The sequence below is a fragment of the Acomys minous genome, assembly GCF_964271855.1.
Source record: "Acomys minous genome assembly, chromosome: 17".
Classification (NCBI taxonomy): Eukaryota; Metazoa; Chordata; class Mammalia; order Rodentia; family Muridae; genus Acomys; species Acomys minous.
Genome location: NC_140500.1, coordinates 39,820,228 through 39,837,271, shown reverse-complemented (window position 1 = coordinate 39,837,271; position 17,044 = coordinate 39,820,228). Strand labels below are relative to the sequence as shown.

At 37.7% G+C, this 17,044-nt stretch overlaps 1 protein-coding gene across 1 annotated transcript in view; it reads left to right on the top strand.

Annotated features, from left to right (window-relative positions):
• Positions 1 to 17,044, top strand: part of LOC311588829 (contactin-6) — a 324,841-nt gene that overhangs the window by 186,674 nt on the left and 121,123 nt on the right. The window contains exon 5 of the mRNA XM_084766812.1: positions 1,523 to 1,618. Coding sequence (XP_084622938.1) covers positions 1,523 to 1,618 — 96 coding nt within the window. The remainder of the gene's footprint in view (positions 1 to 1,522; positions 1,619 to 17,044) is intronic.

Here is a 17,044-nt window from a genome sequence, read left to right as displayed (position 1 = left end):
ATCGAACCATGAATGTTTGTAGAGATACAGTCTCAAACACAAAGGTTCTTTTTTTTTTTTCTTCTTCTTCTTCTTCTTCTTCTTCTGTTTGGTGTATGTACCCAAAGGGAATCTGGAGAATGTACCACCTAGTAAGAGAAATACATTTTATTCCAATCCTGCCATTACAAAAGAAAGGAGAACAGATCCTCACAGACAACAGACTCTACTTTAAAATGGTGGTCATGCCTTCTTTTTTAAAAAATAATTTTTGATTAATTTATTCTTGTTACATCTCAATGGTTATCCCCTCCCTTGTATCCTCCCATTCTTCCCTCCCCTCCATTTTCCACTTACTCCCATCCCCTATGACTGTGCCTGATATATGCTCATAGGGTATCAAGTCTCTTCTTGGTAGCCTGTTATCCTTCCTCTGAGTGCCACCAAGTCTCCCCCTCCAGGAGACATGGTCATATATGAGGCACCAGAGTACTTGCAAAAGTCATACCCCACTCTCCACTCAACTGTGGAGAATATCCTGTCCATTGGCTAGATCTGGGTAGGGGTTCTTAATAATATACCATTTTTTTCTATAAGTCTTCTGATTTTCCTATTCGACGCTGAGCAGAATAATAGTGACCTAGCTTTTTGCAATTCTCTGTTATCCTTAGAAATACACTTTCTAAGCTTAAACAACATTCTGATCCTTTAGAAGATTACCAGTTCACTGAATGCATGAATGAATGGAAAGATGGATGAATGGATGATTTTTACCAATGAAAACACTGGTGTTCAGAGGAGATTAAACATTTGCCCATTTTTGAAGGTTAATTTTCCCCAGGAATACTGAAAGAGTTAAATGTTAACTATATGGCTTATAAAGATTTCATCCATCTCTGAATTTCTAGGATTCCTTGATGTAGGAAATCACATCTCAAGTAAATTCAAGAATCAGCTTTATGAAGGGATGTAGAGAAAATAGAGAATTTACTTTTTGACTCACTGTGCTGGTAGTGGCATGTCCAACAATGAAAGAGTAGAGAAAGTGCTAGGGCTCTTCCCTTGCATCGCTGGTTCTGTCAATGGCAGCTTTGTCTCTCTGCCAATATATCCTAAATCTGAGACATTGACAAGCCATTAAAAGGTAACCAATAATCTAAAAAGTTAGACTTGAGTATATTGTATGCATACTCTTTTAAAGACACTCATCTGGACCTGGAAAATATGTACTAGGCTTAGAGGACCACCTGCTGGGTTACAAACTAAGACAATAAAAGTAGACATATACTGAGTAGTCTTTGCAAATGTGTTATCACAAACTCTATCTTAATTGTATAAAAAACAAAGATAGAAAGAAATGCAAGACATTGTGAAAGAAGCACCACTGTAGATATGTCAGCCTTTAATTATATATTCTGGTCAGTGAAATATAAGTATCTGTAATTCATAACAACTAAAAGAACTTCTTCTTAAGATATGCATAATCTTCTAGATTTCTTCTGGAAAGTAAGGAATTCTGAACCTGTTTTCTTTGTTTTCCAAGATATTGAAGACTTTGAAACCAAAACCAGAAGCACAGTGTCTGTCCGAGAAGGTCAAGGTGTGGTTCTCCTCTGTGGCCCACCACCACATTTTGGAGGTAGGTTGTGGGTAGTTTGTGTCTGCCAATCCATGGGCTCCATCAGAAGATGAAGGAGGGCCATAGAATCACTGACATCCCACCAAACATTCATAGGAACTACCAAAACTGTGAGGGGTTCATAACCACACAGACAATCCTGTGTTCCAAATTTTTATTTAAATTACTTTTCATTTGGCTACATAGAAAAAATATGACGATGAGCCGAGGAGGCTGGGAGCTATAAACAGTGTTGGTGTAGGGGCTTTGTATGAACCTCAGTACATGATGTGATGCTGATGCTACGACCTACAGCTTGTGAAAATATATAAGGCAGTTAACTTTCCTGGAAGTCAGCTTCCTCATGTGTAGAATTAGGCAAACATTATTAAAAATGGTAAACAAATTAATTTTATTTTTATATGGCTACTTTTATTAAAAATAAAAGCTAAAAGTATGTTGTTTTTACTTTTGATCCCTGCGTACAGGCAAATTCCAACATTCTTCATGACCTCCCACATTAACTACTGGAAAAGAGAGTTGTCCTGTGTAGGCACTCTCACTCCTAGACCCTTGCATGGGCTCCTACTGCCTATTTATATTAAAATCCAATCCTCAATTGGCAGTGGTCTGTAAAGGGATAAAATAGATATTTTAAGGCAAATGCAAATTTGTATTCCTAATGTTAAACTAAATAGCATTAATAGGTCATTAAAACATTTAAATTGTTATTTTCATTTTATACAACCTTTATGATGTGCTGGCACAAAAAGTGAAATAAAATAGTTAGGAACTAACAATATATTTTTTTCTCACTACCAACAAATATAGCATTATGTTTGCCCAAAGTGTGAAGAGGAGACTTACCACGCACACAATGCTGTCTCAGCATAAAGTTATATTTTTGCCATGCACATGTGTCTTAGGCTTTTTGATATGCCTTTTTTTTTCACTTATGGAAAATTCTGTTCTAGTACTATAATCTGAGCCTCAAAAATAAGAAAGCTCTAGGTCCTTTGGTACTCTGACTACATTCAAGGATTCCTGATGGTGTTGAAAACATTTTCCTACTTGGTTAAATCATAAATGATAGAAAGGGAAAACAATTGGAGGAAAACTGGCTATACATGTTCAATGAAAACTAAACAGCAGCTGAACAAGGAAAACGTTCCGTTGTTAGTTTTGCACCTCCCAATGAGAAAGGCTGTGTTGACCTTTTAAAGCAAAAGCTCTCACTGTCATGTTGTGAGCCCTATGAATCTATGTCAGGGGATAACACAGAATACATTAAAGTAAGAACATTGTAAGGATCAAGGCTCTCTGATGAGAACAAAGAAAAACATCGCCTATTTCCATTGGGAATCATTTGAGTGGCCCTATGGATATCTGTCAGTGATGGTGCCTGGGTATTTTTAACAGTTTCCTCCTGAATAGCATTAGCATTCACTTAGAATGACTTCATCTCTTTGGGACACATATGATGGTATAATGTTCTTTTGTTGTTTGTTGTAGATCACACAACATACTTGTGTCTTCTTCTATACCTCTCTTCACTGTCCTATTTTCATTAAGAGCTTTTTTAATTCCCTTCATTAGATTTAAGTGTTCGCTGTTAATTTGTTTAATATTTTCCCCAATGGAATTGTTTTCTCTATTTCATTCTTATAGGAAAGCTTTTTTTGTTTTTGTTTTTTTTTTTGTTTTTTTTTGTTTTTTTTTTGTTTTGTTTTTGTGTGTGTGTGTGTGTGTGTGTGTGTGTGTGTGTGTGTGTGTGTGTGTTATACTCGGCCATTTTGACCAATTTGTTTACCAGTGCTAGAAGTCTTTTTGTGGACTCTCTAGGGTTCTATAAGTATAGGATCATATGATCTGCAAAAAGGAATAATTTGATGTCATTCTTACTTGTTTGACTCCTTTTTAATTAAATTCTCCTGCCTGATTATTGTGGCTGGCATTATTTCTATACTGGATAACTGTGGTGTCTCTCTATATAATGTTACAGGTTCTAGAGGAGAAAATGTTTCAATATTCCTCACTAATCATGACATTAGCTGTAGATTTCTCAGCAGTATGTTTGTCAGTTATGCTGAGCTGTTATATTTCTATATACAATTTATTCAAGTGTTTTAAATGCTTATCTTATTTGTGTGTGTGTGTGTGTGTGTGTGTGTGTGTGTGTGTGTGTGTGTGTGGTTTGTATGTATGTGTGTGTGTGTTTCATGGGCCAAATTATTTCTAATTCTGATGTGCTGATATCAACATTACTTCTCTGAGAAGGTAATTGTAGTCTTCATAGTGACAGTTAATCATAAAGGCTGATACTTTTTTTTTAGAAGAAATTGCATAAAATTTAGTTTTGTGCCCTTTTTGTCTACACAGAACTACCACGGTGAGTACAATGAGTACTTCTATATCAAGGGAGAAGTCATAATATCTGAGTGCGTTAGATTGTTCATGTAATATGGTCACAGAAATGTATCCAAAATACCCCATAGCAATAGAAGTCTGCAAAATATATTTCAATGCATTTCATAAAGAAACATTCTAAGAACACAAGAAAATACAACATTTTTGAATTCTATATGTTGTCTGGCAAAAAATGTTTATGGACCCAAAAGCAAGGTTTAAATTGAGTGTGTGTGTTTTCCGTATAAGTGCTGACTGGAAACAGCATCTCAACAATGTAAGCATTGTAAACCATAGCAATTCAAACAGAACAGCCTCAATTCTCATTTGATAAGCTGTACAACTTTGCTCTTGCTGCACATGCCCTATGCCAGGGTTGTGTCCATAGACACACATTATATAATCTAGCAAAATTAATGAAAAGAGGATCCATCCACATAGCTATGGAGAAGGCATCACCTACATTGGGTACACACTTTCCTGTGCTACTGCTTTGATGTCACTATCACTCCTGCCAATCACTCCTTACCCATACTCTGTACATATTATGCACAATAAACTCATTGGTTCCACAGCATAAACTTTGGTGGATTAGTACTTTGGTTTGGCTTGAGACTTCATGGGGATGGGGTAGGCAGTGTTTGGGAATCCTCATGAGAAAAAATTTCTTCCTGTAGTATTATATACATTACAACATGACACAACATAACGTTGGATAATAAATTAACCTGACCTAAAATATAATCTAACATAACATGACAACCTAGCAGCAATAGAGCATAAAATATCATATGCCTCCAGCTGAACAGATATGATTAAGAAATTATTGTTTCTTTTCTTGAGTGAAGAAAAGAAATCCAATTTCTAGACTTGATTGTTTTGTGAAAGTTTTCTACACAAATGTAACAGTAATCAAAAGTATAGGCATGCTATCCCTCTGGGAAAGGGAGGAGGATTTTATGAAGGTTGAAATTATCTTATCAGGGATTGGACATATGAAACAGAATGTCACCTCATTTATAGAAAGCAATCATGATATAGGCTACAACTTCAATATATAATATTTTAATTAAGTCAAAAATGATTCTTTGTATGCTGTATCTTTAAATCCTATGATATCTGTAACATTGAGCTTCTTGTCTCTCATTCATATACCTAAGATAATCCATATTTAAAGATAAAAAGTTTGTTTGGGATCATAGCTTTTAAACTGCTCTTCAATACTTGATGACATTGGTAGAAGACATTTGGCATAGTAAATTGCTCCTTCATGGCAAGTATATACAAGAGAAAAACGGAAGGATGTAGGATCACACTGTCCCCTTTGAGGTCATGACTCCAATAACCTAAAGACCTTCCACCAAGCTCTATTACTAAAAGGTCCACTACTTCCTGATACCACTACTACATGGTCTAATCTTATAACTGGATGGGATTTGGGTGGTGCATTTAATATCAAAACTATAGATATTTATATGATTATGAGTTCCATGATGGTTAGATTCTTCCTTGTTCATACAATTCTCAGTACTCTGACATTAAAAAATTTCAAAAAAATATGACTGTATTGATGGGTTAGAGGTTAAGAGTACTGGCTGCTCTTCCAGATCTGGGTCATGTTCCCAGGACCCAATGACAGATCACTGCTTTTCTAGGGGACACAACACTAATTTCTGTACATACATGCAGGCAAAACATTCATACATGTAAAATAATAAAGAAAAATATTTCTGAAATGTAGCTTTTGCTGGAAGTTTTGTAACACTACTGTAACAGGGAGTATGCTTCACATCCAATTATAAAACTTTATTGAGACTAATCTGTGGACATCAATTCCTGTCTATTAAATTTATCCACTGGTGGCTATGACATATTTGACATATGTATCTGTTACTGGCTGTGTTCTTCTCCTATGTGGCATGCCCAGCCATCTTAGTAAAATAAGCTTCACCTTTAGCTCCTTATAGTGATTCTTTGAACTGCAGTTTGGTACTTGGGCAAATGGTTTCCAAAGTCCTGACATTCCTTATAGACACATGAGCTAGAGGCAGATGCTGGGATGACTCACGGCTAGGCAAAGCATGGGAAACAGTGTGGAAGGGTAAGGGGAGGGAGGAAAGGGCCCTGAGGGACTAGAATGCCAACCCAGGACCTTGCATGAACTGGACCTAGGTCCTCTGAAGGGATGTGGCTGATAGGCAGCTCAGGCTTCATACTTCATGATGGTCTCCTGATGAGAGGAGGAGGTGGCTATCACTGGTGTGGACTCTCTTGCTGACTTTTTAATTTTCTTTCCAAAAGAGCTAAACTGTAACACTGTTCATTCTTTTCTCATCCAAAAGCAAGCAGCACCAGGACCAACCCACTTGATGTGGGACCCAGGACCTGCAGGACAATGAACAACAATAATGATGCTGACACTTTAGCTTACATGGAAAATTACTTCAAGGAAAGGCTCAAAATCATGTTGTTAAAGAAAAAAAAAAGAGAGAAAATTATGCTGAAGAAAGTAAAATTTTCATATCCCCTTCCTTCTAGTTGGGTTGTCTTGTGCTTCTGGAGCAAATAAAAGTAATGTCTTAGATAGGACAAAATCACAATGCATACATCACTCTTGTCAAACTTGGTAAGCATACCTGTAAACCCAGGACTAGAGAGGCATCAGAGGGAGTATCATGAACTGATGGCAACCTGTTACATAATAATTTCAAGCCCAGTCTATGCTACATAGTGATTATATGTCTCAAGTGTCAAGTTATACATTTCCCAATTCATAAAGAGTTAATATATATCATAGAAGCTATTAAGAAGTAGAGGACTCAATAACAGAGTATAGGGAATGGGAAACATTCCTACTACTCCTGTTTAGCTAAATAAATAGTTTCTTGAACGTTTGGAAAGAATTAAGATATAAGAAAGACATTTTGTAAAAGATAATTTAACAGAAATATATGCAAAGGAGCTGTGTTGGAACCACATCTGGAATGTTGAAGGAGCAGGGAACACATCAGTATGAAGAGAGTAAATCATTAATAGGAATGTCAATGAAAATTCAGAATCCTAGTTTCAAACATTCTAGGGTCTTTAATTTTGTTTTGTTTTCTAAATGAGATCAGAATATATTAAATTAATTGAACAGAAGAGAGACCCACTTCCTGTGACTTCTATTTTCATTATTCCCCAGCCAGGAAGAGTATCTTCAGTTGGATAGTGACCACAATATTGAGGTGAGAGATAATGGGCTTAGACCCATTAATAGTGGTCAATAAATCATAACTTACCAAACTCGGTATATGTGTAGAAAGTATAAGTGAAATAATTTCCTGAAACTTTGGATGGAGACTGTATAGGAAAGTCAAGAATAAATATAGGGTGCAGGTTCTTGGGCTAAGTAACTTGAAATTGGATGTTAATAACTAGTGATATAGAAACATCACATGGAGAGCAAAGAGATAAAATGGGATGGAGACTATTGGAAATTTACGTTAGTTTTATGTTATTATTTTTGAGTATTTCATACAGTATATTTTGAATATGTTTTTTCTATTCCCCAACTCTCTCCAGGTCCTCTCCCACTTCCCTGTTCATGTAGGTTGTATTTTAGTTAAAGAAAAAAAATCACACCGAAGAAATACACACACACACACACACACACACACACACACACACACACACACACACACACACATACATACACACACACACACACAGAATCATTTAGGCAACTACTCCTAATGGTACTATCTGCCCTTGAATATGGTTGATATGCCCACTGTCACTCCATTGAAAAAACTAGTTTTCAATATCCCAGCAGCTATCAATATTTTGTAAATACCTTCTTGGCTAGGAGTGAAACTGTGCTCATTTCCCTTTCTCCATGGCAGTATTTGTCTGGATTAATCTTGTGAAAGTCTTGTGCATTTGTCTACAATTCTGTGAGTTCATGTGCGTATCCGCTCTGTTTTGTCTAGAAAAGCAGCAGTTCAGAGGGTGTCCTTGAAGGGGAACTGAAATGGCAAAGGAAGTTTTGGTTCCATTTTTCTTTGGGTTTGGTTTTCTCTTTCTTTTTCTTTTTTGCCTTGTTTTTTTCCTTCCTAAATGAGTATTTCTGCCTAATATTCTTCTTTTTAAGTCCTTAAAAAGGCTGCAGACCAGCAGTTCAATGTTACCCTATTTCCTGGGATCCATCCTTGAATACAGAAGCCCTGTTCTCTCCTTCTCTCTCACTTACGTTCTTATGTATGAATGTAACATAGGGAGATATTCATTTAGGAAGATGGAGGAATTGCCTAGGAAACATGATTTGATTTAGAAAGATCAGTTCAGAACATGCCACACATAAACAGTACTTACTGTTTAGAGGAATAGTGAAATAGTGAACACCCACTACTGGCATTGTAGTTAGAGTTTCTTTTTTAATTCATTCATTTATTTATTTACTTTACATTCCGATCATAGCTCTCTCCCTGCTCTCCTCCCCAATCCCACTCCCTTCTCCTCCTACTGACTGTTCCTCTTGGATGTGTTCCCTTCTTTTCATTCTAGAGGTTTCAGGTGTGCTTTTAAATTGCTTGTATGGGATCTCTCCAATTTCTTTATGAAGGTAATTAGTGCTATGAACTTTCCTCTTAGCACTGCTTTCATTGTATCACATAAGTTTGCGTATGTTGTACCTTCATTTTCACTGAATTCTAGGAAGTCCTTAATTTCTTTCTTTATTTCCTCCCTGGCCCAGTGATCAGTGAGTGGAGAGTTGTTCAGTTTCCATGAGTTTGTAGACATTGTATTGTTTCTGTTGAAGTCCAGGTTTAATCCATGGTGGTCTGATAAAATACAAGATGTTATCCCATTTTCTCATATTTGTTGAGGTTTGCTGTGTGGCAGAGTATGTGGTGAATTTTGGAGAAATATCCATGAGGTACAGAAAAAGAAGGTGTATTCTTTTGTGTTTGGGTGGAATGCTCTGTAGATATCTGTTAGGTCGAATTGATTCATAATGTCAATTTTATTATTTCTCCGCTTAGTTTCTGATTGATGATCTGTCCATTGGATCAGAGTGGCATGTTGAAGTCCCCTACTATTAATATGCGGGGTTCAGTGTATGTTTAGGCTTTAGTACTGTTTCTTTTACAAATATGGGTGCTCTTGCAATTGGGGCATATATATTTAGAATTAAGGTGTCATCTTGGTGGATTTTTACTTTGATGAGTATGAAGTGTTCTCCCCCATCTCTTTTGATTAATTTTGGTTGAAAGTCTATTTTATTAGATATTAGAATAGCTACACCAGCTTGCTTCTTGTGTCTGTTTTTTTGGAAAACCTTTTTCCAGCCTTTTATTCTGAGGTAATGTTTATCTTTGAGGTAATGTTTATCTTTGTTGCTGAGGTATGTTTCTTATATAAAACAGAGTGATGTATCCTGTTCTTGCACCTGTGCCTTTTTATTGGTGAATTTTGAGATCATTAATGTTGAAAGTTGTTAATGACCAAAGATTGTTATTTCCTGTATTTTGATATTGGTGTTGTTAATATGTGTGTTTGTGTGTGCTTCCCTTCTTTTTCTTTTGCTAGTGTGGAATTATTTATTTCTTGTACTTTTGTGGATGTAGTTACCCTCATTGAGATGGAGTTTTCCTTCTAGTATTTTCTGTATGGGTGGATTTGTGGATAGATATTGTTAAAAATGGTTTTGTCTTGGAGTGTCTTGTCTTCTCCATCTACAGTTATTGAGAGTTTTTCTGGATATAGTAGTCTGGACTGACATCTGTGGTCTCATAGGGTTTTCAAGACATCTGTCCAGGCATTTCTGGCTTTTAGAGTCTTAGAGGAGACATCAAGTGTAATTATGATATGTCTGCCTTTATATGTTGCTTAGCATTTTTCTCTTGTAGTTTTTAATATTCTTTCTTTGTTCTGTAGATTTAGTTTTTTGAATTATTATATAGCAAGAGGATTTTCATTTCTGATTCATTCAAATTGGTGTTCTGTATGTTTCTTTTATGTTTATAGGCATCTCGTTTTTTAGGATGGAAAAAATTTATTCTATGATTTTGTTGAAAATATTTTATGGTCCTTGGAGCTGGGACTCTTCACTTTCTTTTATTGCAATTATTCATAAGTTGGGTCTTTTCTTAGTATCCAAGATTTGCTGGGACACTTTATGTCAGGAACTTTTTAGACTTAACATTGTCTTTGACTAATGTATCAATTTCTTCTATCATATCTTCTACACCAAAGATTCTCTCTTCCATCTCTTGGATTCTGTTGGAGATGCTTGGATCTGCTATTCCTGTTCTTTTCCCTAGGTTTTCTATCTCCTGGATTCCTTGGCATTGTGCTTTCCTTATTGTTTATAAGTCCATTTTCAGGTCTTGGACAATTTTATTTCTTTGACTTGCTTAATTGTGTTCTCCTGTGATTCTTTACATGATTTGTTCATTTCCTCTTTAAGGCCTCTGTCTTCTTCATGAAAACAGATTTAAGGTCATTTTCTTGTTTTTCAGCTGTGTTAAGATATCCAGGGATTGCTGTGGAATGATACTCAAGTTCTAGTGGGGATATATTGCCCAGGCTCTTGTTATTTTTGTTCTTACACCGGCCCTTAGCCATCTGCTTGTCTTTGGTATTGGCTTGTGGTCCCTAGGGTCCACAGCTCCCAGGAATGCACACAGGTATGAGGTCCAGTAGATGGACGGTACAGAGGGCCAGATGTAGCTCATCTCTGCTGTGTTTGCCCTTTGCCCTGGTAGTCCCAGGGGATGTAAGCCTCTGTCTTCCTCAGGTGGCCACTGAGGGCATCTAGGGATGGGGACAGGGAATGGAGTATGCCAGGGACAGGGCAGGCCTCTCTGCTGGTAAGTTTGCCAGGAGGACAGGACAGGCTGGGAGTTGCGGTCCGCGGAGTCTTACCTGGTGGTACCTAGAAATGGAGGTCCAGTGGGTAATGGGTGTGGGGAGACAGATGTAGCTCACCAGTGTTGGGTGCTGCCCAGTGGCTGGGCATAAGGAGGGGCTTGTAGAGATTGTACCTGTCTTCCCTGACCACCAAGGGCCTACAAGGCAGGGATGGGGCACTGGACCTGGGATAGCATGTGCAGGAGAAAGGCTATAGTTAGGGTTCCTTTAACTGACAAAGCACTATGACCAAAGGTAACCTGAGGAGGAAAGTGTTTATTTATCTTACATATTCCTGAACACAGTCCATTGAGGGAAGCGAAGGAGAGAACTGAAGCAAAGGCCATGGAGGGCTGAGGCACATTAGCTTGTACCTCAAAGCTTGCTCATAGAGGATGATGGCATCCAAACCATATGCCCAGGGTTGGCTAGCCCACAATAGGTTAGCCACACCCCCATATATCAAACATTAATCAAGAAAGTGGCCTATAGACTTTCCCAAAGGCCAATCTGGCATGTGACATTTTATCAATTAAGGTTCTTTCTTCTAGAATGCTTCTAGCTCATGTCAAGTTGACAAATTTTAGCCAAGACACCTTGGCATTTGGCACTGCACACAACCAATTTTATATGTCGATTCATTTGATATTTTCAGGTAAAATATCTCACTTTTTAAACTTTAGTTATCATTGTAATGCTGTTATTTTGGTCATGGATTTGTATTTGGTATTCAAAGGGTCCTATGAAAACATCAATGTATTTATACCTCCGCGTGACATTGGTGACTTTTTCTGGCCTATTCTAGCCAAGAGTATAAATGTATAATTATAAAGATAAAAAGACATATGTAGGTTTTACCAAAAACAGTAGATTGTGTTGCCTTAAAATGCATGAATAGTGCTGCAACCGGAAAGCATACGGCTTTCCCATTCTTTAAACTGACAAAGTTCAATTCAGTAAGTCTCATTGTTGCTAACTTTCTTTCCCTGATGAAGACATGGAGTAACATCCCTCCTCTTCCCAGGGGCCCAAGGACAAATCCAAGCACTATTTCACTGAAGTTCATTCTGGGGAAACAATTAATTTATTGGGATTACCATCAAAAGCTAGGTCAGAATTTATTTTGAGAGGTGGCGGCATTCCCCCTCAAACTGACTGTACCCATAAAGCCTTAACAATCAGGGATGTGTGCCTCCTCAGAATCTGCACAAGTGGAGTCCTTGCTCTGGTCCTCCATTGCCTCTGTCTGCTCCAGACCTTTCCCTAGGCGACATGCGACAGGTTCCAGTGCACGCACACATACAGCACATGCCTGCAGTAAAGAGAATAGAAAAGAAATTAGTATATTTCACTGTTAAGTCACTTTTGCATCCTTCTTGATCACTAGATGCCACACATAAGGCACAAAGACCATCATCTCCACCTTGAATATGAATGACAACGTATTCAGGTCTTGATAGATAGAGGTTAAATTACATAAATAATCCTTGGCTGGTAACAGAGTACATAGCCCCTTCTCTGCATACTTCCATACAGTATGAACAAACACTGGGACAAAAGAAAGCAAGCATATTCCTTATATGTTTATATTGCTAAACTGCTCTGTTTCTTGGAATAGGAGTTTTCCCAAGAGTGGTTTTAAAAAAACTGTGTTTTCACTTCTTCTCTAGGTAGAGTTTGCAGTGTACAATCAATCCTGGAAATATCTGGACCTTAACAGTAGTGGGTACTCAGGGGACCTTTATTGGCTTGTTCGTAAGCCCTGAAAAGTCCCCTTTCTATGGTTTCAGAGAATAGGTGTGTAAATCTGAAGAGAGCTAATGTAATCTTCGTTCCCAAGCATCATTTGGAGACCACATGGGTGTGCAAATAGGGATAGGTGACAAACATGTAAGGGTATTTTCGGGATTGCATTATAACCTTGCTACACACAACATCGAGGAATATAGCACAATAAGGGAATTGTTATTCTTGGGGTAGATCTTTGCTTTTGAGCTGACGTACTCACAGTTTACCAACCAGGAGTTGCTCAGCTCAAAGCCCGAAGAACTGTGCAAGGTTGGGAGTATTGAGATAAAATGTTCCCATTCTAGAGTATGGGAAGGGGAGGTTATCCATTAAATATGAGTTCTATATTTCAGATTCTTTACATAATAATTTGCTTTTCACCTCAATTTTTGAGATCTGTTCTGCAGCCCTATGAAGTTTTGGGAGTAGGAGAGTCAGTATATGCTGCTTTGGTCTCTTTCATCAAAGACAGTTTCCTTTAATAAAAATTATACTCCAACAGGAGTGGTAGCACACGCCTTTAATCCCAGGACTCGGAAGGCAGAGGCAAGTGGATCACTGTGATTCAAGGCCATTGTGGTCTGTGAAGGGAGTCCAGGGCAGCCAAGGCTACACAAAGAAACCCTTTCTTGAAAAAAAAAATTACACTCCATGTAATGCTTATATTTGCATATATATTTTTGTCTGTATTTTAAATGTCACAGTATTATGTATAAGGCTGTCAAATATGTCAAAATCACAAATGTCCTCTTGGAAAATAGAGTTTGTTGTCTGCTTGAGAAAATAGCAGATAGCTTTCAATTGCTTACTGCAGATCTGCCATTTCTAATAATAATATAATTGTAGCGGATGGTGTCAATGAAAAACTACACGAATGCTCCAGAAAAGACCAATTATCATTCCGTACTAATGTTACTGCTGAATCATCACAAGAAGAATGCATCACCACCATTAATAACAGATAAATGTCATAAAGGGTGGAGAGAATATTTAAAAATCCAATGGCTTCAAACTAAGTGTCTCATGAATTATACATTTAATTAAGAAAGGCCAAATGAGAAGGTTTTTAAACTTCTAACTTGGAAAGCCTTTTTTTTTTTCTTTCCCCATTAAAAAATATACAAATTATGTCCCAGCTGTGGCTGGTGATGAAATGCATGAAAAAGATGCTTCCCCTGCAGGCTAGCTGTTGGGTGGATGAGCAGAGGCAGCCCGTGGGGGAAGGGAGCAGGGCAGAGGAGAGTGATGATGGCAGGAAGAATGTGGAGCTTTATAAGTTGTGACATTATAGCCCATGTCTATAAATAAATGTTTAAACCAGTACATATATAGGGTGATTGACAAGTATCTTATAATATTACATCAAGTTAAAAAGCCAGAAACTTCTCTATCTACAGATGTTCTCCACCTCTGCTGGCTTTTATTGTGCAAAATAGATTGTCTTGCAATTGCTAGCCAGGACAGATGTTGCATGCATAATGTGTGTGTGTATGTGTGTGTGTGTGTGTGTGTGTGTGTGTGTGTGTGTGTGTGTGTGTGTACATTTAATTATGAAAAGCCAAAGCCAAATTCTTAATTAAATGTATACACACACACATACACACACACACACACACACACACACACACACACATATACACACCCTTGAGTTCAGGCTGGAAAAATACCACCTTATATGTTACAGAACTCACGCACAGACTACTACACTTGTATTCTCTGCTTCTCCAAGTTGGAAATAGACATGAAATTTACATCTCAGGTCCCCACTACACCCAATTTATGTGGTGCTTGGTATTATGTATTAAGCCCAGGTTATTATACATGCTTCAAATTCATGGCCATCTTTTAAAAATCATTGTTAACACATGCATATGTGTATACATATATATTCCTAATTATAACCAGTTGAGTCCATATACTGTTACTTGTATATGTTTTCAGGGCTTCCTGAAAGAGGAAAGCAAACTGGAGTGTTCTTCCCTAGGAAGGTTCACTTCTCCCCCTGTCAGTTTTATTTGGCTGCCTGTAGCTCTTCCTGTGGGGAAGAGGCTTTCCTCTGTCAGTTTGGCGTGTTCACTGTAGTCATTCTTGTTCACCTCACATTTGAACAAGGTAATGAGTCTTTACAGGTATACCTTCAATTGTTTCTAAGAGACATAATCTCACAGCAAAGTCCTGGGTTATCAGAGTGCAGTAGTATCCAAGTGTAATCTCAGTATTCAGAGTATAGAACCAAGAGGATCAGGAGTTTAAGGCCATTCATAACTGTACAGTTTAGCCAAGCTAGGACATTTCAGACATTATCTCTAAACAGTAACAGTAAATTCTAAACTTCTGTTTGCGTATGAAACCTCGAGCTAGACTCACTCATAGACGTGTTACATTGAATCCATATTGCAGCCAGACAACTTGGTTTTCTGCATCTATAGCCTTGGCTTTTAAAAGCCTATTTTGGGAATTTAGAATGGGATAGTCAAGACTTTATGAGACGTGCCATGAGAGTTAGAAATAAACAATTAGAGTTATTTCCAAGTTGATGAACCTGCCATCCTACGCAGTTTTGTTTTTTTTTTTAGATTGCTTGAAGATCACAGAATAGAAAGTATTGATGAATTATATAAAGAGTGGTAAATACCTTTAAACTTTGGATCTGAGTTGGGTCTAATACACGTGGATCAAGGAGGATAGTAACTGAATCTAAGTCTCGGGCAGGAGAATCAAGAAGTAGAAGGGTCAAAAGGCACCTTTACGGAAAGAGCAAGGCTTCTGAAGGATTTGGGTCTCTTAATACTACTTACACATGACAACAACTTGATTCTGAAATCTTAACTCTATACTGGAGTCTCCAGGATCTTCTTCCATATAAGGAGCATGTTCATAATACCAAGTTAAATTTATAATACAGTTGTAAGAATGAAACTAAAGTACTCTTAACATTTTGTTACTCTTCTCTATATATTTTCTCATTCTTCCAACAGATCTTAAATACTCCACTACTGAAGAAGGATCCTCCACACATAGGAACAAATGGGAACGTTTGAGTATCTGAGAGAGTGGAAAAAAAATGAGTTCAACTAGAGAGGAAAATTACAGTCTAAAGTCCCAAGATTATAGGTTGATGAATACAAAGATCTCTCAGGCACTGGTGGCAACCTGTAATTTTTGTGAAGTGGAAAGGGTTATGTTGCTTTGAGAAAGCTAACAGTTGTTCCTTTGCTCAAAAAGGTCTTGACTAAGTATCCCTAAACTGAGATACGGCACTAGGAATTTGCTCGAGATTCTCTTTATTTCGCAAAAGGTGCAAAAGTTAGGTGATCTGAATTACGTCTTTTTCTTCTTTTTATGTTGAGAAAAATTTATTATTCGGACACCAATCTCATTTCAAACTAAAGTCTTTGAGTATGTATTCCATGGAGAGAGAGCAGTGGGCATAGAAGTGAGGCCGGAAGGGACATCAGTAAAGCAGTGTAGAATGGAGATACCACAGGGAAGGTGGAAAGTTCCCAACAGGGATTTGCAAAAGAAAATGAAGGTTCAATGCCTGAGAAAAAGACAGCAAATTCAACGCATAGTTTTGGTAATGATAACTGAGCTAGCTGCATTCATGTGTGCATGACCAGGAAACAACAACTCCAAGAGAGATGAAAATACTGAGAGTAAAGCAGACCATTCACAGTTGGGTTACCACCCATGAGATATTAAGTAAATATTTTTGGTTCATCTATTTTGCAGCATCTCTGGTCATGATTACCCATGCTCTCTCTGATCATTTAAAAGACAGAAAGAGTCCATCCTTCACCTTAAAATTTATCAACTGTCAGTCAGTCGAGGTGTCATACACCTTTAATCCCAGCACTCGGCAGGTAGAGGCAGGCAGATCTCTGTGAGTTCGAAGCCAGCCTGATCTACAAAGTAAGTCCAGGACAGAGAACCGAGGTCTACAAAGTAAGTCCAGGATACCAAGATACCCTGACTCAAACACACACACACACACACACACACACACACACACACACACACACACACACGGAAAAAAATCAACTGTCATAGCTCTCAACTTTTCCAATAGATTTCTATTACTTTCATGAACACTGGTGGTATTCAATTCACAAGAAGCAAAGGTTTCTTTCCTTCATGGGTTTGGATGTTGCTGTCCTCCATCTCTGGGTTCTCTGGCTCTAGACAGTATGGGAGCAGTGTGTGATGTGGGAGAGTATGAAGTGAAGCTATTTACCCTATAGGTGGAGAAGAAAAAAAAAACAAAGTAAGCAAATGGACTGATTTGTTTCTGTCACTTTTATGGCAGGCAACCCAACAGCAGGATTTTCACTTTAGGATGTAATTATTACGTTTTAAAGT